Consider the following 22,541-nt stretch of genomic DNA (forward strand, 5'->3'; position numbering starts at 1 on the left):
ATACGTGTTGAGGTATTAGCTAAACTTATTTTTAAAATGCTTAGAAATGCATATTAATGTTATGAGTTTGGCAAGTGACTATTTGAATTAAGCCATGAAAACATTTGCTTAACCACAATAATCTAATATTATCAATCATCTTTACTATATAAATGTTACAGTAGATATTTCCTATTTTCTTATGGGAAAGCAACATATAATATAAAATAGCTAACAGATGTGAAGGCCACAGAAATACATACCGGAACATCCCATTTATTTTAAGCTTCCTACCTCTTTGCTTTCCTCCATATCTGACTCGCTGCTGAACTCTTCCGTGTTTAAGTTCTCAAAGTCAGACTCTCCAACAGCAATGGGAACAGTCACAGTGAGGCTGGGGTTGTTTATGAAGGACATATAGTCACTCTCATCTACAACATACTTCTCCACACTGCTGCCTATGCCACTGGTCGTGCCATTCCCATCTTTGAGGTAATTGAGGTCTTTGCCAATTTCTATGGTCGTGTGGTTGGAGATACAACTGTCTTTCTTGTTATTCATATCTTCAAGGGGTTTGATTTCATCTAAAGCTTTCTGCTTTTTGACAAAGGCTTTCTGAATGAACTCACGAATCTTCCTTTTAACAAAATCGATTCCCTTCTGCATCCTCCCCACGGCTATCTGGAGGTTATTCATTTCGTTATCGTCATCTGTGGCGGCAAGGTTGTCAGAGCTGAAAGAGCTGAGGAGCAAGGCTAAGAAGAGGTTCAGAACCTAAGAGAGAGTGGAGGGAGAGAGATCAGAAGCCTGTTTTTCTTCCTTCAGTTGGAAGAAGTGGAATTGTCTTCATATAACCTGTTAAAGACAAACTCTCCTGAAACACAGCAAAGTATAAATAAACGAATACCTAACAGCAAATACTAGTCACAGTCTTTATTTTAGGTTCATTTTAAAATTCCCATGCTACCATGCACGAAATGTCAATACTAACTTTACGTTTAGAAAAATCTAGAAAGCTCTGAAGTAAAAGAAACATGCTGTTTTGGACTCTTATTATTTTGAACATATAATTTGTATTTCTTAGGGCTCTGAACACTTACTATAATTTTATACCTAGAACCAAATAGAACTCCTGTATACTTAATGTGATTTGGCTCCCGCAGCATTGCAACCATTTTCACCTTGGTAACCTGCTAAGTTCAAGAAAAATGTATTCATTGCTAGAGCAACATTCTGAATTTGCTTAAAATTTGTAGTTGCTAATAGTTTATGCAAGAATGTAAACACATAAGGAAGTGTTTTATTTATACAAGAACAGTGTTGTTAATGTTAAATTAAAAATGAAGTTTGTGCCGACACCATGGATCTCTATGTCTGTAGACAAGTCAGGCTATTTAGGAATCAAGGCATTGTTGGGAACATGACTGTTGTGGTGTTTTATCAGGGTTTGACTGACACAGCCCTTGATTATTCAAGCATAGAATCAAAATAAAATTCAGAAGGGACCAAATACAAAGGTTATTCATACAAAAGTGGAACCCTGACAGTCATACCAGGACCTACTGGTCCCTCTACTTCAGAAATTTACTAATACAGTTAAGTTTTACTCTGACTCATCTTTGAATTTCTTACTTCGATGAAAACTAAGAAAAATTAGATTTAAATACTTTGAATTTTTAGCTGTGAGAAAACTAAATTATAGTGCCACAGTTATTTTTCTGGATTTAATTTCTTAAGGATTATTAATGTAATATTTTTGTCGATTATAAAATTTTTTCATCTATATCCTATACAATGTCCCATATTGGGCTTTGTTTTCTTGTTTCATTTTAATTTTGATCAACATATAATGATATATATTTGTACAGCAACATCATAACATTTTGATTCATGTATGAATTATGTAGAACAACTTTGGCTCAGGAGACATTTTGAGGTTGTGCAAATTACAGAAGTCTAATTCACATGTGGCGCTTGAAATCTCATGTAGCAGACAACTGAAAATGAACTCAATACAAAATAACTCTCCCTAAGACCTACAATGTTCTTCAAACAGTTTAAAAAACAGATTATCCATCACTGAACTAGAGAAAAATGTTTTTTACTACTTACGACAAGGTTCCCAATCACCATGACCATCATGAAGACAGTAAGACACATGGTCTGGCCAGCGACCTCCATGCAGTCCCACATGGTCTCTATCCACTCCCCACACAGCACACGGAACACGATCAGGAAGGAGTGGAAGAAGTCGTGCATGTGCCAGCGGGGGAGTTCACAATCATTGGAGATTTTGCACACACACTCCTTGTAGCTCTTTCCAAACAGCTGCATCCCAACCACGGCAAAAATAAAGACGATGATGGCCAACACCAGGGTCAGGTTTCCCAGAGCACCCACAGAATTGCCAATGATCTTAATGAGCATGTTCAATGTGGGCCAAGATTTTGCCAACTTGAAGACTCTAAGCTGGAAAAAATAAGGTAAAGATATTGTTAATGCCTTGCATTGCAGAAGCATCAACAGAAATATATAACAAATCTGTCTCAATTATAGAATGATGGATTATTCATGTGCTGAAGAATTATCTAACAAATATAACAAATACTACACACACACACACACACACACACACATACACACACACACACACACACACACCCCTGAAGCTTCAGGAATTATTCTTTTAAATTGTTGTTTGTTTGTTTTGAACTAAGCATTTAAAGTTCATGTAGGTTAATTTACAGAGACTCATTTTCAAATAAGTGGAGATATTATTTAAAAGCCCAGAGTGGAAATGCTTTTCAGTGTAGTTAAAGGATCATGATGTAGGCCACACACTACATAAATTAAAAGAGAATGGTGAACTCATTTCTTGGAAGCTTTTCATGATTTAGATCTATCATCTATATGTCTGTCTGTCTGAATATCTATCTATTTATTTATCTATCATCTATCTATCTATCCATCCTATCTATCTATCATTTATCTATAGTCTAATATATATATATATATATATGGATATTGTATATATTAGGATTTACATTAGAAGGAGGCTTAAGCTAAAAGGGGCACTTTTTTAACTTTGATGTCTTCAGTAACTTAAGAATGAAGTCATCACAGAGTGTACATATCCCCTTGCCACTGTACCTGACAAATCAGTGGTATTGGTTTGCAGAGGCCCCTAATGCGCCATTGTCAGTTAAATAGCAGCAGCATTTTATTTGTGATGCTTAAGTAAATGTCAGACAGACAGTAGTGCAGTATTTAATGACACCTAAGTGACTCAAAGGAGTGAGCTGAAGCACCAGACTGTTTAATTCATTCCAAGAGAGAATTTATGAAAATGAGCCTGGTACATTATGCAAGATGGTAATGATACTGCAATCCCTTGTTCCCTACATTGTGTTAATTATCACAAAGGCTTACTAAACATTGTTCTTACCAGCTCATTGTCCATATAACCTGTCATATAATTATTTATAATTGTTTCCTGTAATTCTTGCATACTTATAGTTTCAAAGTAGATCCATGACTCTTGTTGGAGCCTGGGGAGAAATACTACAGTTCTAAAGATCTCAGCTCAAATTTGAACTTTAAAATTCATAAGGGACGTCTCAAAGAGACATCAAATCAAAGTCTCAGGATTAATCAGCTGCACAGCAAATCACCTACAAGAAACTTTCTCTGGTAACTATATGCAACCTTTGTTAGTTGAGAATAGAACCAAACCACAGCCAGAACACACACAATAAAACACACCAAATCCTCAAGAGAATGGTCTACAAAGTGAGTCCAGGACAGCCAAAGCCACACAGAGAAACACTATCTGGAAAAAACCAAAACCAACCAACCAAACAAACAATTGGAAAAAAAGTCAAATGGTAAGTAGTTTTTCAATTTTAAAACGTCAATAGTTATGAAGTACAAAGATCAAGTGAAAGATAACTAAGTTCAAGTTATCACAACACATTATAGGCGGTGCTTCTCAAAGAGAAGGTTTGATAACTTTCTGATATGGGCAAAGGAAAAATATTCAAGGAGACCTGTCTTTTAATTCTCCTCCTCCACATACCCTATTCCAAGTATGAGCTCCCCAGGGGATAAACTAGGCAACCGAAGGTCCCAATAGAGCCTCACACATGGTTACACAAATCAGATAACTGTGTTGCCTGTGGTGATTGCAATCTGGACTGCTGCATGACTCCCTCTTCTTCATTCTCCATTAAACCTGCCATTTGACTGTTCATTGGAATTAAACAGTATATTTATCAAAGCTTTCATAAAGGAAGAACTACATCTCAGAAGAAGGGTACTGCATTTTCAAATAATATTATGTTTGTGAAATATGTCACACCTGTTATAAGGAAAGAAGACTAATTAATTTCAAAAGTAAGCAAAAATACTGCTAATTAGTTACCAGTCGAAATGATCGGAGAACTGACAATCCTTCCACATTCGCTAAGCCGAGTTCCATTAAACTAAGGCTCACTATAAAGCCATCAAAGATATTCCAGCCTTCTTGGAAATAATAATATGGGTCCATAGCTATTATCTTGAGAAACATTTCTGCTGTGAAGATCCCAGTGAAGACCTAAATGAGAAATGCAGTTGATTACAGGAATGCCTGCTCTCCAAAAGATGCATTGTAACTAACAGTAAATCACACGCAGATTCTGGACTTTAAAGATTGGTTTGCATTCAACAAATGGATGCCTCTGCATGTTTATATTAAACCCAATATTTAAGTGTTCATAACATTTAAGGTTTATCAAGTGATAAAGTGTACATTCAGATAATAAAATGAACACCCTGATTTTGATACAAAATTGCACCAGACACACTGTGCTCAGCTGTGGTTGATTTGTTTTGTCCTACAAAACTTCAACAAGTGTTTGCCTAGAAGCACAGAGTTTAGTTGCCAAGTATAATAGGTTGGTCTCCTTCCATGGCTCTGCAGAAGATACTGGACCTAAGGAGACTTCACAGAGACTATAATAAACATAGTCACTAGTGGCCTAATGGATAGTGAAGATTTTTTCAATTGTTTGTTTGGTTGGTTGGTTTTGGTTTTTTTTTCAAGACAGTTTTTCTCTGTGTAGCTTTGGCTGTCCTGGAATCACCTTGTAGACCAGGCTGGCCTCAAACTCACAGCAATTCACCTGCCTCTGCCTCCCGAGTACTGGGAATAAAGGCATGCGCCACCACGCCCAGCTATTCAGTTGTTAATTTTGGAAAATAAAATCACTGTTTTCCATTTCCAATTTTTAGAAAAGATTTACTTATTATGTATAGAGTGCTGCAGGCCAGAAGAGGGCATCAGCTCACATTACAGATGGCTGTGAGCTACCTTGTGGCTGCTGGGAATTGAACTCAGGACCTCTAGAAGAGCAGTCAGTGCTCTTAACCTCAGAGCTATCTCTCCAGCTCTCCATTTCCATTTTATACAACTAGTTCAAACCTTCTTTATCCTCCATGTACTCTATGTTTTCTTGCCCTTCGCTCTCACTACGTCTCACTAGGGATTGAATTTAGCCAACCTGATTTTTTTTTTTGTCTCTCATTACCCATTCTATTATGCTTAAATCCATAGTTGATATACTTCTTCTTGGTAAATTGAGGCTGTACCCTGTTCTGAGCTAACTTTCTTGAACTTCGTGAGGTATTTGTTTTCTTAAGTGACCTATAGTTTCAATCTGTTGAAACTATACTACTAATGTCTGCAGTATAGAAACAACAGTCACCGTTCTTCTATTAAAAATATCACCTCTATCAACCAATCAACTCTTTCAGCATTTTCGTTTCCCATTGCCTGCTACCATTATTATTTTCTTAAGCTCCAACATATTTTAAGATTGTGTGTACTATTGAAATTCACTAGGTCTGGCCTTTCAAGTTACTACATTGATATAAAATTAATTTGTCCTAAGGCAGTCTCTTTATTTGAGAACAAGTATGACCCAAAGTTGCCACCAACATAGTGAACTGTAATCTAGCTTGATTTGTAAATAAATGGTCAACTAAATTAGACTGTAGCCTTATCAGAAAGTTTTGTCTGTATCTCAGTGAATTGTAATAGCTGCGTATCTATTAAACCAATCAAAAGCTTAATGTGCTAAAAACCTTCATCATAATTTTTGATGGCATCGTGATATAAGACAGTTCAAGTCCAAGGTAAAGGCTAATTATAAGTCAAGCAAGTTGTTTCTGTGTGAAATTTCCTTTCCTCAGGCTACTTAAAGGTAGTTACCCAATGGGCCAGAAAACATTGAAAAAGGTTCCTTCAGGAACACTTTTTGTTCTGCAATTTTTTTTCTCAAGTGAATTGTTAAATCAAAATGGTGTTCATTGAGAAGGGGGAAGGAAGGAAAGAGATAAAGTGTACATGATATTTAATGCAGAACTTGATATAAAATATGTTATCATTGCACACACATTATCAATTGACTCACTTGAGATCTATCAGAAATAAAATAAACAATATACATCATATGCAATTCAAGTCTAAGAAGTATATTATACTTTAAGCTATATTTATAATGCTCATGAGAATTTAATAAGCATTTCACTTTATATATGTATATATATTACATGCATATATATTCCATAGTTCCTTGTATAACCTTGTTTTTAATATCATTTCACTTATTTATTTTCTTGTGTGTTTGGAGGAGCACATGTGTAGAATGGATGTATGTGAAAGGTCAGTGGATAACTTACAGAAGTTGGTTCTTTTCCACCTTTTGAGGTCAAGTATACAATTTAGGTCATTAAGCTTGGTGAAGAGCTCCTTTTCCTGCTGAGCCATCCAGATGGCCCTAATCTTGCTTTTGTTCCTTTCCTTGTTTGCTTTGAGGTAAGGTCTCCCTATGTAGCACAGATGGCCTAGACTCTGTGATCTTCCTGCCTTTGCCTCTCAACTGCTGGATTACAGATATATGCCATTATGCCTGGTTGCAGTTATCATTATAATCCAGAAGCTATCTAAATTCATTTCTAAATTAAATTACGCATAAAACCTCTAAATCCCTTGTTCTGTGTTTAAGTGTAGCAGCCCATTTTTATGCTTAAGAACAGATGCAAACAATTTTGGTGTCTTTGGTTAACATGGTCAATTTGTTAACCATGATATCTTATTTGGCAGTGACACCCAAAATATTAATAAATAAAATTAATAAAAAACCAGGTAGGACCCAGTAGAAAGATAAACCGTCAAGGAATCTTACCAAATTCCCAACAGACAGCACATTGCTGAACTGCTCCGTCATGGGGTAGTGCTCCATGGCCATGAAAAGGGTATTTAATACAATGCAGATGGTGATGGCCAGGTCAACAAATGGATCCATCACTACCAGGTTAACAACGTGCTTTACCTTTAACCATGGCTTACAACAGTCCCAAATCAGGCACACATTAGCAAATTTATACCAGCAGGGTGGGCATTTCTGTCTGGATTCTTCAAGTTCTGGGGAGGAAAAAAAAATGTACTCATTAAATCTTTTTACTTTTTGTTAATCAGTCTTTGGTTTAAGTTGAGAGTAATTCATTAAAAATAATTTAAAGGCAATTTTAAAAGATAAGATAATCTCATGAAAGAGCTAGGGGAAAAAAACCCTAGAGATCTGCGATCACAGAAAGGGTAGACATAGAAAGGCTGGTATGATTTCCAATGTTTCTCAGATAAACATTATCTAAGACTCTATATGCAATACTGATTTAAAAAAAAGAGTAATAATGGTTTACAAGGTTACAGGAAAGAAAATGGGAGAGCTTTCATTGTATACATGTTCATCTATATTGCAGATAGAACGAGGGGTGGTGTGTGCTATGAAAGGCTCCTCCAGAGACAGCGTAATAACCTCAGTGAGTCACATGGAACCTTGGTTTCTTGGATTACATGTCATTGGAGGGATTCTAACGAGACACATCTAATGGACTCTGAGTTACAAAACACTCACATTAATAATAAGTTTGAGTTACATGGGCATCTATATTAAGTTCAACAAGTTTCCTGTTCTCTCCATACACCAATTTAACAAGAAAAAAAAAAAGAGGAAATAATTAACTGAATAAACTAGGGTCCTCATTGCTAGTACACCAACACTTTATAAAATGAGATTCAGGCTCTATTAAAAATATACAAGATTTAAACTAGAACATTCATATATTTCCATTCTATTTATTTATTTTAATGTATAGAAATATGTAACTATTGTATTAAAAACATGGCATAAAATGTTATGCTAAAAATGTTAAGAAGTTTGGTTGTGATGGCACTCGCCTATAATTCCAGCACTCAGGAGGCAAAGGCAGGCAGATCTCTGTGAATTGGAGGCCAACCTGCCTCCAGGCTACACAGAGAAATCCTGTCTTGAAAAAAACAAAATGAAAGAATCCAAAAAACCAACCTCCTCCCCCCAAAAAAGTTAGAAAAACATGCAATGCTTTTAAGAAGGATTTAAGCTAAAAAACCCTAGTATTAAATTTTTTGAGAATTGATTACAGGGGTTTTGATTATTTCCTATAAAATTAAGCAATTCAGAGACTATCTAGATGATGTCTGTTTGGTAAACATTGACAATGACTTCTGGGAAACTACAAAATAGAAAATTGTCATTTCCATCTTTCTTTGGTAAACTGATCACTTAGCAGAGTCTTCAGTGGGAAAGGATGTCAAATTTGCTGGTTTCTGTCAGTACCATTGCAGAAAATTCCTTGCTCTGACAAACATATGACCATCCTGTCCTGCACTCAACAGAAAGAGGCTTTTCTTTTCGTTCATTCTATGGCATGTGGTCTCTGACCAGTGACTTTAGCAGTGTTATTTTAGCAACCAGGTTATTTCTCTACCACTGATACAGTTTACAGGGAAGTAAAATTTATAAAGAAACCAGGGTATTTCTCTACCACTGATACAGTTTACAGGGAAGTAAAATTTATAAAGGAGGAGACAGCATAGAAAATAGAGAAGCATCTTGTTAGATATTTGTTCTGCTAAAAAAAATTTGCTACTTGGTTATGATATAAAGTTAATCACTTCCTTAAATCAATTTATTCTTTACTGTTTTAGTGGAATTCTATTAAAGCTAGACATTTCAAATTTCTCTTTGGATACCAAAATTCTTCAAGTGAACATTGTAATTTGGTATGCAATAAAGAATATTTTAGTTATGTCAGAGAAGAAAATTCCACAAATAAAATTAATATCCATTTTTATTTATTTGTTTTATATATGCATTATTACTTTATGGATGCTTTCAATACTCCCAAGCAAGTTCATGATTATACAGGAAATTTAAAAAAGATTACATAACTTGCAACAAATACTAGAAGAGAAGCAGCAAAATTTCTATCTACTATCAGAACACGTTCCATGTTTTAAAATTTATACAAGCTATGACTTAGTAGAAAAAGAAAAGCAAATAGCATAGCACAGGAAAATAAAAGAAGAGAAACATTCAAAGGGAAAATTTAGCAGGTGCTGGTGGTCTTGACACTAGAAAAAGCTGGAGCAAAGTTGCCTTAAATTCTAAAATAAAACCACTCAATTATTAATTCCCCAAAGGAAGATCTCCCACTTTGGAACAAGCAAAGTGCCCAAGACAAGACGACAGCCACTTCTCCATTATTCCTGTGGGGGTTTCCTGCCTTCACGGTAGCGGCAGCTAAGTTTATATCTTCTCTTGGCTCTTGATCCCTCCAGTACTTTTAACATGCACAACATCCAAAGTGTCTCCATGAAACATTTCTATGCAATTTTGAATCTTTAAATAACTTTTGCTCATCGCTAAGTAGAATTATGCATTAAGCTGGATAATGAAGAGTTGGCTGTAGTTGAAAAGAAGGAAAGCCAAAGTTGCCAGCCGCATTAACAAGCCTGCTTCATGAGAGGGAAGGTGAACCAAATTTTAGAAGAAACCACATTTAAATAAACAGATAATAACAACTAAGACACTGTCCCAGCATTAGTGGGAACAAACAGAACGTTGTCAAAGTGAACTTTACTATTCCTGTTATGCACAGAAGGTTGCTGCCAACTAACTCTGGCCAGTGTTGCATCCAAATTGTTCAGACGTAACTAAGTAAAGAAATATCAGGCTTTCATCCTATATATCACCAATTATATCATAAAAATGAACTTCATTCACACAAAATCAAAGGAGATACTAAAAACAAAATGTATTGTTGTCTGTTGTTCCTCGTCTACAATAGCCCTTTCATCCTAGCCAACTCCAGGAAACATGTTTCCATGGAGGAAGTTCGGTGTACTGGATGCCAGTTTGTTGACAAGCCCAGTTTGTAATGGCTTGATGGATATTTTTGTCCTTCAGTTATTCCTTACATTATAACACTAATAGAAGTGTAAAGTGTGACTGTCGGTTTAGACTTACCCTGGCTCCTTCTCTACTTCCTGCTTTGGGGAGCAGCCCTGCTGCTGACATCGGAAGCAGAACCACTGGCCCCTTCCTCTCAGTGGTTTTGCTCTGGCAAGGAGCTGAAGACCAGAGACTCTTCAAAAGATTTACCTGGAGGGATAGGGAGGAGCAAGCTACTGGCAGCTGGGGGAAGAAGGAGTGTGAGCTAGGCAGGCAAGGGCAGGGAAGAATGGGCTACAGTTTAATATTCCATTGAAGTCAGTGTAAAGATGAGGACGCTAACAAAACTGGGCCTTGCACCAATGTCTTGTCTAAGATGACAGAGCCATCCATTATGGTAATTTCTTCCTGGTTATGACTTTCAGGGTTCTTGATACTGAGATCATAAGATTTTTGCATTATGTCTAAAAATACTCCTTCCAAGAATCTACCCAGTCTCTGAAGAAACTATAATTGGGAAGGGAGATATACTGGGAGGAGGGCCAGGGAAGGAGAGCGGGGAGTGGAGATACAATTAAGATACGCTGTATATAAGGAGTTTAAAAAAAAAAATAAAGTCATGCACACACTCATTTTCTCTCACCCTTATCCTCCTCCTTCTAAGCTTTCCCTTTGGACTTACATGTTCCAACATACTTTCACATATGTGGGAATACAGATCAGAGAGATAGAATACATCTTCTATGAAGTAAGAAGGAAAAATAAGGAAGATATGGGTAACGGGGTGATGGGGAGGCGATTATACATGAATATATTTTCCAAGAATATATTTTCCACTTATGGAAGTTGACAGTTGTTGTTGATTTCACTTATTATGAGAAGAAAAAAATCCACATGAATTTACAAATGTAGCACAAAAGAACAATTAATAACCATTGCATCCGCTGGCAGTGTTCAGCATGCAAAGTACGGAGGTGCTTTGCTTTCCCCTTATTTAATCCTTATAACAGCTAAATATTACAGTTCTCATTTTAGCTGAAAAAATGAAACTCAAATAATACAATAGTACATTTCACCTGTGGCAGAGCCCAGAAGAGATCAAAGATTCATTTGTTCTTCAAACTTTCATTTTGGTAGTATGAAATCCAACCTTAGAAATGCTGTATTTAACTATTCAGTTACAATCTTCAAACACAGTAAAACCTGATATCATATAATATTTCATCAGTGATATAGAGATGGAGACAGACAGACACACTTACACACACACACACACACACACAGAGAGAGAGAGAGAGAGAGAGAGAGACAGAGACAGAGACAGAGACAGAGACAGAGAGACAGAGACAGAGAGAGAGACACAGAGAGACAAAGAGGAGGGAGCAGGACAGAGAAGGGAGAAAGAAGAGAACAATAGTAGAATTATAAAATGTTGAATACAACTTCAATGAAACATGACACCCTAATTTACACTTCTATTTAAAATTCTTACTGAATCAGTAAATTTTTTAACTTGTGGTAGCTTGTTATATTTTATAACGTCAAATGTGTTAGCGCCCTAGTGATCAGCAGAAATCATTACACTGTTACTAATGCCACCATCAAACTTCAAGAGTTTAGAATTTAAGCTCTGGAAGTTGTATTCCAAATATACCCAGAATTTGTAGCAGTCTCTTAGAGGCTGGTTTAAAAATCTACACAAAAGAGTAGAATCCATGTGCTATACACTGAGTTGACTTCACCTTTTAAAAGAAGTGGTGATATGGAGCTAGGTTGGGAAATACTGTTATGAAATTTAGCCAAGGGTTGTCACATCATTACCAGCCTGCTGTCAAACAGCCATGGTGTGGAAACATTTGGCATACCTTCCATAGTGTTGGTCAAAATGCTGGCCATACTCATCGCTCTTTGCCTTGATGTAGGGTCTTCCAACAAGTCCATAGAAACATGGTAAGAACTGGACCTTCTCTTTCTTATTTCTGTTTCAGTAGTTGTGCCCTGAAATAAAAAAAAATTCCAGACAATGAAATAATCACTAATCTTGGTGGTGACAAGCCGCAAAGTACTCTGATTGTAGACACTACATAACCAACAGTTCACCATGCTTTCTCGGGTGTAAGCAGTGCTTCACTTCCTCACTGCAGTGGTAAAATATCAAACAATAGCAGCTCAAGGGAGAAACCCTTTTCTTTTGTTGATTCACAGAAGTTTCTTGTGGGTACAGCCTACCATGGCATGGAAGACACAGCAGCAGCCAGAGGAGGCTGAGCAGCAGCATTATGGGGCTGGCTCGCCACATTGCATCTACACTCAGGAAGCAGGCAGTGAGCAGAAAGTGGGACCAGGCTACAAAGCCTCAAATCCCACCCCCAACGACCCACCACCCCACTCTGTGTTTTACCCAGTAAGGTTCCACAACATTCCTAAATAGTGATACCAGCTAGAGACCAGTGATGGAAACATGGGAGCCTGTGTACATTTCATACGTAGACCACAATAGCTCATTCCTAGGATTATCATATTAGGATTGTTCTTGAAAGTCCATCAGGCCCCCAGTCTTCTGTGATGGCTGAGTTTGCCAGAGTGAGCTCTCTCCATGCTAGAGATTTGAGTTGGAAGGACCAAAATTAATATCCACTGGGTAAACTCTGAGCATCTCACCCATTGTGACCTTCAGCTTCGAACTGAAATGCTTTTTCCTTGAGATTGTTACAGACAGGTGTGAAAAAAAGTCATTATCCAATACGTTTCCATAATAGTTCCCTTGAAATGTGAACTCTGTATGTAAAATGCTTCGGGGTGGGTATTTTTGAGGCAGTTATCATTTGTCAATATCCATGTTTAAAAAATATATATCTTAGCTAACCTATATTTTCATCTTATACTGATAAAATCCCTCTACTCACAGATGAGCTACTTAGACATTGCAACTCTCGGGACATGCCAGGTGGAGGTGTTCGGATGCTAGCAATAACACAATGATCCAATTCTTCCCCACTCTAAAATAAGCTCCTCAGGATTGGCGATCAGTAGAAACATGTTCCTACTTCAGAACATCAAAGATTAACAGTCATAGAACCAAGGAAAAATCTCAAGCATTTCACATGCAGGTCTGAGTGAGTTGGTAATAAGTAAGCCATGCTCGGTTAAACAGCAAGATAAGTGTACGCTTATTAATCTGGACCTCACTGGCATGTGGGCAATGAGTATAACTTCTGTGTTTATTGATTTGCATAATTATGTATTTCAAAACTGATTTCAGCTCAACTGATGTTGTCATGAATGGTGATAAAGAGCCACGTAGTCACCTCAGATTAGCTTCAAGGTAAAGGGCAAGCTGAACCAAGTCCCTCACTTTGAATAAAACTATATTAAAGGAATGGTGGGCTCCCCCAATGTCAATATTGCACTTCCTTTAGGATGGGTCCTTTAAGGAAAAATCAGAGGTCACATAAATGTTATTCCATCTCTTCAGGCAAAAACACTTCGAAAGTTTCAGATCTAGGTAAGTTTTGATGATAGGTTCCAAAATCTCTAAAATACTGCTCAGATGATTCTTCTGAAATTAAATTGTCCTGATGGAACGTAGGTATAAACAACAGGGAATAGTGTGCTTTGGGACATGCCATTTGCTTGCCCCTGTTTGTTTTCTGTTTGCATGTCCCCACTCCAGGAGCTCAAAGCTTGCCAATTGTGTGTCCCTCCAACTTCTTCCACAGGACAGTGTCCTTCCCCAAAGCATTGACTCCACGGTGAAGGTGCGGATGTGCACAGGTTACCAGGTTACAATAGGCTTGGCTTCCAGCTAGGCTGAACTGACCTTTGTGATGTTGTCTTTATGTTCTGATTGGGTAAATGTGTGATGACTCCTGACTAATGCCAGGGTGGTTCTCATATATGGATTCGTACTTACATGTATTCAATGAAATTGGGATTTTTTTTTTTACCCCACTGCTATTAAGATCTGTGATGAGCTTACTTTTGGATTCAGGAACTATGTGAGATTTTCATAAGAAAAGGATTTTTAGGGTCCTTCATCAAAGCCTCACTCTAAGCAGCTCTGAGTATAGCCAGAAAAATTGGAATTTCCATTTCTGAGAATGGCCTAAGAGAGTTTGAAACGTAGCTTTAAAAACACAGTTTTTTGTTATTGTTCTTTGTTTTGTTTTTGTTTTTTAATCTACTCATCAAGAGTAACATTGCAGTATCACACAGATATACTAGAACTTGGTTTGTAGTAGCTTCACTGGAACAGCACTTACAGAGCTCTGTCTTCAAGTGTCTTCCCCACCTTCCTTTATCAGTGTTCCCGTTTCGTCATAACACGTATTCATACCCTAGGTAAGGGTTATGCTGATGTATATGATTTTTTAATTTGTTTTATGAGTCTCTGGTAGTTTGACTAAACTGTGTTTTAATTTTGAGAACTAAAAACAAACACTGGTTTAGATAGGCGCACACACCTTTGATCCTGGCACACTAGAGGCAGAGGCAGATGGATCTCTGTATGTTTGAGGCCAGCCTGGTCTACAGAATGAGCTCCAGGATAGCCAGGCTACCCAGAGAAACCCTGACTCAAAAAACAAAGCAAAAAACAAGAAACAAAGGGAGAGGGGGAGGAAGAAAAGAAAAAAGAAAGAAAGAAAGAAAGAAACACTGATTTAAAATGAAGTATTTTTTCTTACTCATATGTTCTCACTTAAGAAAATTCAACAGAATATTATATTTCATTATGAATGGAATGTAGTAGGGCTTAGAAACAGCATATCTGGGGTCAAATCTTAGCTTGAGGATGCACAGGCCTCAGTTTTCCCCTCTGTAAAATGGAGATAACTTAGTAAGTATTATAATGGGCAGTTGTGAGGGTTCGATGAATTAACCCCACAGTGTTCTAGGCAATGTGTTATACATAGCTGGCTAAAATTATTTTTCTAAAGACATGTGACTCCTTATAATTCTTCTTGTCTACTCCACAGCAAAGTTCTACCATTTTGTGCCTTGCCATTTTTCCAGGAGACTTGGAAATGTCCCTAGGAGGAAAAGTTGAGGAGAGGCCATGGCAAGTCAGTGATGCACAACAGCTATTGTCATATTCCAAGACAAGATGCTCCTCTAAGAAGGGACTGAAAACTAACTGGACCATTATAATGTAGCCCTAATGGTCTTGTCCACTTAAAAAATAAAGTGACATAAAAGTAATTACACAAAGGAGATTTTAACCCAGACCAGCATATATAATGAGATCAGACAACATGACTGAAGTATTTTATAAAGGCCAAATAATATTTCATTCACTGCCAACATGAAGAGTGTCTTGTTTTATAAAGGATAAATCAATAATGCATCCTGATATATATTATTAAGTTGAACGTCTTTTCCATATGCTTGATTTGGGGCAGCTTTGCGTATAACAAGAATTCGTGGTGGTAATATGAAAGTTGAAATCTATTAGAAAGGATCTAACATGTGACTCTAGCTAGTGCTATTCAAGCAGTCTCTTTACAGATGTAGGGTGGCTGTGTCATTTGAGTTGTTGCTGGGGGATTAGGCATTTACACTATGCAAATGTGAAGAGAATTGTGAACGAAGGGATTTAGATATAATTAGTGCCATCATTACAGCAAGTGGAAGGGTGAAGTTGTTTTAAAGAAACAGGATAGCAAAACATTTGGAATGCATATATATAAAATAATGTACGTGAATTTCTTATAATCATATTGCTGGGCATGGTGACGGTGATGTAGGCCTTTAGAATCCCAGAGCAAGCAGATCTCTGAGATCAAAGCCAGCCTGGTCTATAAAGAGAGTTTCAGGATAGCCAGGAGTACACAGAGAAACCTTGCCTCAAAAAAATCTAATAATAATCATAATAATCAATAATTATAATAATCATAATTGTACTAGTTACATGTTTATACAGCAAAATATACAAAATTTGGCTTTTATTGTTAAATTTCAGACTTTTATAATAATAATGAACAAATAACTCTATGAAACTCATTTTGTGATCTTAATTTGTAGAAATGTGTAAAAGATTTTGACAACATAAGTTCACACCTTGATAATACCAACCAACTCCTGGCCTCCGAATAATAGATTCAGTAAATTTATCATCTGTCAAAATCAAAACCCACATTTCTGATTGCACCAGTGTCCCTTCTCCTGTTCCCTCAGCTTCAGTCTTAACGGGCCTCACCTCTGGTAGTAGCTGCCCTACAGGAGATGTAAGCGCAGAAGGGCCTCCAACCAGGGAGACAACACCATTGCAGTCTACTGCACTGTGCATCTTCCCATTCATGGGCAGAGTGGGTATCCCCCGGGAGGCACGGCTGGCCTGGCTGACATTGCTGGGACGCCTTTCTCCATGTCTGTGTGGCACAAACAGGGAATCTCTCCTGCTGTCGTTGTCCTCAAATGTGCTGTGTTCATCGTCAGCAAAGTCATTTTCAGAACCAATATCCTTCACTCGACCTTTGAAGCTGAAAAGGCTTGCTCTGCTGTTGCGTCTTGGAGAGAAAAGGGAGCCTCGGATGCTCAATAAAGACTAGAAATAACCAAAAGAGACAAAAGAGATGAAGGGAATTAACAACCTGTACCAGAAGAAAATGGTGTGGCAATCAGGTTCACACCTGCTGCCTATCTCAGGATAAATCACTGGGAAAAGCCAAAGGCTCCCTTCCTACACCAGGAGCTCACCCCTTCTATTTACTTTCTTCCTTGATTTTCCTCCTGTTCTGTCATTTTCTTTGCATAGTTAGAAGCACTCCCACAACACAGTCTAGTATTATTACTGAGGCCTGGAACAGCAGTACTTGCTAGACCGTTCTCTTAGAACTGAATTTCACTTAACAATTCAGTGGAAAGTAATTAAACACACACCTACATTGAGGCCTTTTGAAGCTCAAAATAGATGCAGAAAGAGCTCACAAGTGACCACACCCTGAGGCAGATCCTCCCTAGAGGAAAATCAAAGTGGGCTCGCTGGTAGACCTGCATAATTATAGTGCAGGAGTGTCTTCTCTCCCTCCCCTTGCATATTTTATAATGGCCTTCATGAATAAATTAAACAAGTCAAGCTGAAATAACTGCATGATTCATTTCCTGATTTCTACTCTTCTGCCTCAAGAAATCTGAACAACACGATATTAGTGAAAACCCATTTTCAAATAAGAATCTGATCACAGTCACTTAGTGGTTTCTAAATGATGGCCCGTTTCTATATCAAGCTCTTTCCGTGGCCATCATAGACTTACAGAACGAACTGCCTCCCCTACCCTATTAGTCCATGTTTATAACCTCTGCTGAGCACATTTTCATTTTCCTAATATCTTTTTCTCTGTTGTTCATAGCACCCTGTTCCTTAGGGATAGCTCTTCAGTTGTTGAATCATTTAATCTCTGATGCACTAATCCAATCCCCAGTTCTAGAATCAGGGCAACGTCTTAAGTCCAGCCAACTAGAGCCCTTCAGACCTATAATGCATGGAACGGTTTAGAGAGAGAGGCGTGGGGCATTGCTTGGCCCACTGAGAACCAATACTTGCATTCCCATCTGTTGTGAAAAAGAGTTTTGTTTTTCAACTAGGTTCCTTGAGATTACTGGGTCTAAGAGCTACAGTGGACATCATGCTACACACATGGGAGAAACGTGCACTGACATGTGAATAAAGACATGGTTAAGCCTGGGTCCCTACATATAACTTTCTGCCTTCATCACTGTTCTATTGCTGTGAAGAGACACCCTGACCAAGGCAACTCTTATGCAAGAAAGCATTTAGTTGAGGGATTGCTTACAGTTTCAGAGACTTAGCTCATAATCACCATGGCAAAGAGCATGACAGCATGCCTGTGAATACTGGAACAGTAGCTGAAAGCCACATCCCAATTCATAGGCAGCGATAGCCTGGGACAGGTATGGGCTTTTGAAACCTCAAAGCCCACCTGCAATGACAGACTTTCTCCAACAAGGCCACATCTACTCCAATAAAGCCATACCTCCTAATCCTTGTAATCCTTTCAAATAGTTTCACTCCCTGGTGACTATGCATTCATATATATATGAACCTGCAAGGGCCATTTTTATCCAAACAACCACATTCCACTTTCTGGTGCTTCTAGGTTTATTGCCATATCAAAACACAAAATGCATTTTGCAGTGGAAAGTTTTAGTGTCTATAAAAACTCAATTACGTTATGTAAACATGGTTTTGTTTTAATCCCAGATGTGGGATATGGGGCTGATTCAGATTGTTCACAGCAGCAAACGATTTGCCTCATGTGGGCTCTGAGAGGGATTCTTTGCCAGCTGGAGATAGTTTAATTCTGAGGACTTTGGAGAGGGAATAAATGCCAGACCTCAGAGAGTGTTGGTGGGCTCCAAGAAAGAGGAACGATGCCCCTCCCCCACCGTCCATTGCTCGTGCTTGCTTGGATGCCATTTGACAAGAAGACGGAGATATCCTGAAACAAAGATTGGACTTGCCCCAAGAAACTACATCCTTAGCCAGCAGGAAGTAGCTAAGGAGAACTACACTCCCTTTCCTCCCTGCCAAGCTTTTCTCTTCTACCTGGTGTTGGGGTGTTGGAAGGGATTGGGATGGAGAAGGGAGGTGGAAGCATAAGGAACCCAATAACACAGATTTTTAAAATAATGTACTATAGCACTTAGTTTAACTTCAAAATTCCCCAGAGTCTGTCACAGTTTCAAGACTGTTTAACATTCAAAATCTCTTCCTTGACTGTAACTGTAACCCCTGTAAAATCAAACCTCAACACTTGCTCATGCTATTTATAGACATTAGTTATATAATCTAACAGTTCTGTTCTTTCCTTAAGCTATCCTGCATTGCATATCTATAACTATTAACAGAAATAACAGAAATTCTATAATTTAATATGAGTTTGATATTTTTCCTCTTTGACTTAAAGCCAAATAAATTTTTTTTTACCTATGACATTTTTATATTCCTTAATACCACTACCTATTCTTTCAGTTTTCTTTTTAGATAATCATCTTTTCTTCAATGATGTTTGTAATATTTACACCACATCTATAAGTGCTAAATAATCTCTTGTGTTATGTGTCTGTTCATTATTCACAAAACAAAGAGCATTTAAGAAGACATACCTGTCCCTCTAAAGAAGTCATTTCTTCCTATCCCTACCTCTTACCAAAGTGTCTTAGTTGTTTCTGTAAGTTGCCTTGGTCATGGTATTTTATCACACTAGTAGAAATGGGTAGAATTAGAGTTTCTGGTGGCAGAATGGAGGTAACAAATGATAGGCAGAAGAACCAGTGCCTGAAAGTTCACATCTGCATCTACAAACGGGAAGCAGAAGGCACACTGGGGATAGAGAGGGGCTTCTGAAACCTCAGTGCCCACCCCAGTAACACACCTCCTTCAACAAGGCCACCCTTTGTAATCCTTCCCAACAGGTTCCACCCAATGGGGAAACAAGTATTCAAACATAAGCCCTTATGGGCACCGTTTTCATTCGAGCCACTACAACAATGCTACCTACCACAATTAACAGCCTATTGTTTATCACTAGCTCAAAAAGAAAGATATAAAAGTGATTAAAAAGAAATATAGTAAAATTCATGCATATGTAACACTTTTAGTAGAGTTTATATGTTAAGTTAAAGTACATCATAGATAGATAGATGATAGATAATAGATAATAGATAGATAGATAATAGATAGATAATAGATAGATAGATAGATAGATAGATAGATAGATAGATAAGTAAATAGATGGGTGGATGATAGAGATATTTTAATAAAAGTGCACACATGTGTCTCATGATTAGAAGGTACATTAAGAACAGAGTTTATATATGACAACTAGCTACATTACAAATAACCAAACCATGCCTTTCTCCATATGTCAGCTCAGGTTGCTTCCTTATATGTGGCAAGATGCCCACCATAGCTCTTAGAGCCAGCAATCTCAGTAACCCAATCATAAAGGTACCTCTTTTTCTCCACAGTTGGAAAAAAAGAAACAGGCTCCCAATGGGCCAACCAGAATTCCACGCTTCTCTTTGGACCATTGCTCACACTACAGGCACGGTTACAACAACATCATAAACCTATTGTCATGATGCAAACGAAAGATAGCCAAGAGTGCATATCTTCCCTACTCAAGAGATTATTTAGCACTTATAGATGTGGTATAAATATTACAAACATCATTGAAGAAAAGATGATTATCTAAAAAGAAAACTGAAAGAATAGTTAGTGGTATTAAGGAATATAATATCTCCCAAAATATAACTCCTGACTTATCATAAATATGGACAGCAATCAGGATATGAAGAGATGACCTGGTTATTAGAGAAATTTCAAAAGAACATATCCAGATTATCATGAGACTCGATTAGAGATACGCTCTTGACTTTCTCCCCTTCCCTCTCCCACACTTATAAGTCAAAGATGTCTAAGAAATATTTCACATTTCCACCTACTCGACTGTGAAAATTATAATTTTTGCAGGAAAAGATTGTATTATATATTTTTTGGTATGAAAGCAGAGGTGGTTATCAATATAATCCCCTCACTATTATATCATTATAAAGCACATTTATGATCCTTGACCTTTGAAAATATCTCACAAAAGCTAAGAGGCTCCTACCGCAGTACCAAGGTAAACTCTCTTTACTTGGTGTGACATTTTCAGTATTACTTCCAGGACTTTTAAAGTAGGGTTAGTGTAACATGTGGGTGCTACTGTCTGCCTCTGCCTCTCTGCCTGCCTCCCTCCATCCCTTCTCCTTGTCTTGTTCCCTACCTGACAGAACAATGTCCAAGAATGGAGATGTGTGAGATTTTTGAGTGCTATGAGACAACCACAGTATTGTTCTTGGATTGTGTTTTTGTGTCTCTCCCAGGTTTAGCAGTTCATGTCAGCTTATTCATCATGACTGGCTATTGCTATTTGTTCATATGCCTCTGTGGAAAACAGGTTCCTCTGAGGCCCTTGTGCATCACTTGTGGCTTACCCTGGTGATTGGACATTTCACTCATGTGACTCCTCTTCACCCTCAGAGTATAAGTTGTCTGTTGCTCTAAATAAAATTGGCTATTGCCCGAGGCTTCAGTTGGCCTTGGTTTTCAGAACCATTCTCCCAAGTCCAACACCCTCTAGAGCAATAAACACCGCTCTATCGTCTTTGCAACCTGTTGACCATTTTTTTAATCACATAAATATTTTTATTATAATTTATTCACATTACATGCTGATTGTGATCCCCTCATTTTTATCTTCCTGTTCCCATGCTCCCTCCTTCTTCTGCCCTGTTCCCCTCCCCTAGACCTCTGACAGGCAAATATTTTTAAAGCAGCTCATTGTATTTAAAAGATTTCTTAAGAAACATGTATGACATTGAGTGAAACATGGCAGGTCATTTATGGCAGTAATTTCTTTCAGTGTCCAACCAGCTTGGAAACAGACACAAGGAAAGGCATACAGATACTACATAGGAAACTCTGTATCTGTGAGAGAATACAGAAAAGGCAGGGACATCCTCAGCATACCCAAGCATAATGCACAGACTAGAATTAATCATCTCAGATTGGGAATAAGGGCCAGTGGATATGAAGTTTCAAATTTAGGAAAAGTTAGTTTATAATTTAAGCAAAATTAGGCTCAGAAGTAGGTAAAATAATCTTCCTTCTTTTCTTCTTGCCCTTCGTCTCTTTTTAACTCCCTCCCTCCCTTTCTTTCTTTCCTCCTCATTTTTTATTTTTTCAAATAATCATGCTTTTAAGAGAGCCCAACATTTAAGGGACTCATAATTACTAATTAACATTATATAAATGGAACCATAAAGATTGTGGTAACAAAAAGTTATTTTCCTTTGGTAACAAAAAGTTGATTTGATTTGAATTTGCCACGATTTATGTTAATTAACAATGGTATTTAGCTGTAGAATGGGTCAGCCAAAATGTGCATATGTTGACTATTAGGTCATGTGAAATTCTTTATCTGATAAGATATAAAGAAGAAGAAAAAACATAGGTATTTTAAAGGGAATTAAATTATACATGTCCCATCCAAGTACAAACCAAGCCTGACCCTGCTTAGCTTCAAAGATCAGACAAGACAGGGTGCATACTCAGCTACTGAAAACAAGGAAATAGATCCAGGAACGGTGGTGCATGCTTTTAATGCCAGCACTGAGGGAGGCAGAGGCAGGCAGATCATTGTAAGATTGAGTACAGCCTGGTCTTGGTCTATAAAGTGA

At 37.7% G+C, this 22,541-nt stretch overlaps 1 protein-coding gene across 1 annotated transcript in view; it reads right to left on the minus strand.

Annotated features, from left to right (window-relative positions):
- Scn2a (sodium voltage-gated channel alpha subunit 2) overlaps positions 1 to 22,541 on the minus strand; it is a 72,713-nt gene that overhangs the window by 33,641 nt on the left and 16,531 nt on the right. Inside the window, 6 exon segments of the mRNA XM_051167151.1 lie at positions 274 to 753; positions 2,092 to 2,448; positions 4,400 to 4,573; positions 7,206 to 7,444; positions 12,161 to 12,293; positions 16,492 to 16,839. Coding sequence (XP_051023108.1) covers positions 274 to 753; positions 2,092 to 2,448; positions 4,400 to 4,573; positions 7,206 to 7,444; positions 12,161 to 12,293; positions 16,492 to 16,839 — 1,731 coding nt within the window.

Source organism: Acomys russatus, chromosome 24, assembly GCF_903995435.1.
Source record: "Acomys russatus chromosome 24, mAcoRus1.1, whole genome shotgun sequence".
NCBI classification, from domain to species: domain Eukaryota; kingdom Metazoa; phylum Chordata; class Mammalia; order Rodentia; family Muridae; genus Acomys; species Acomys russatus.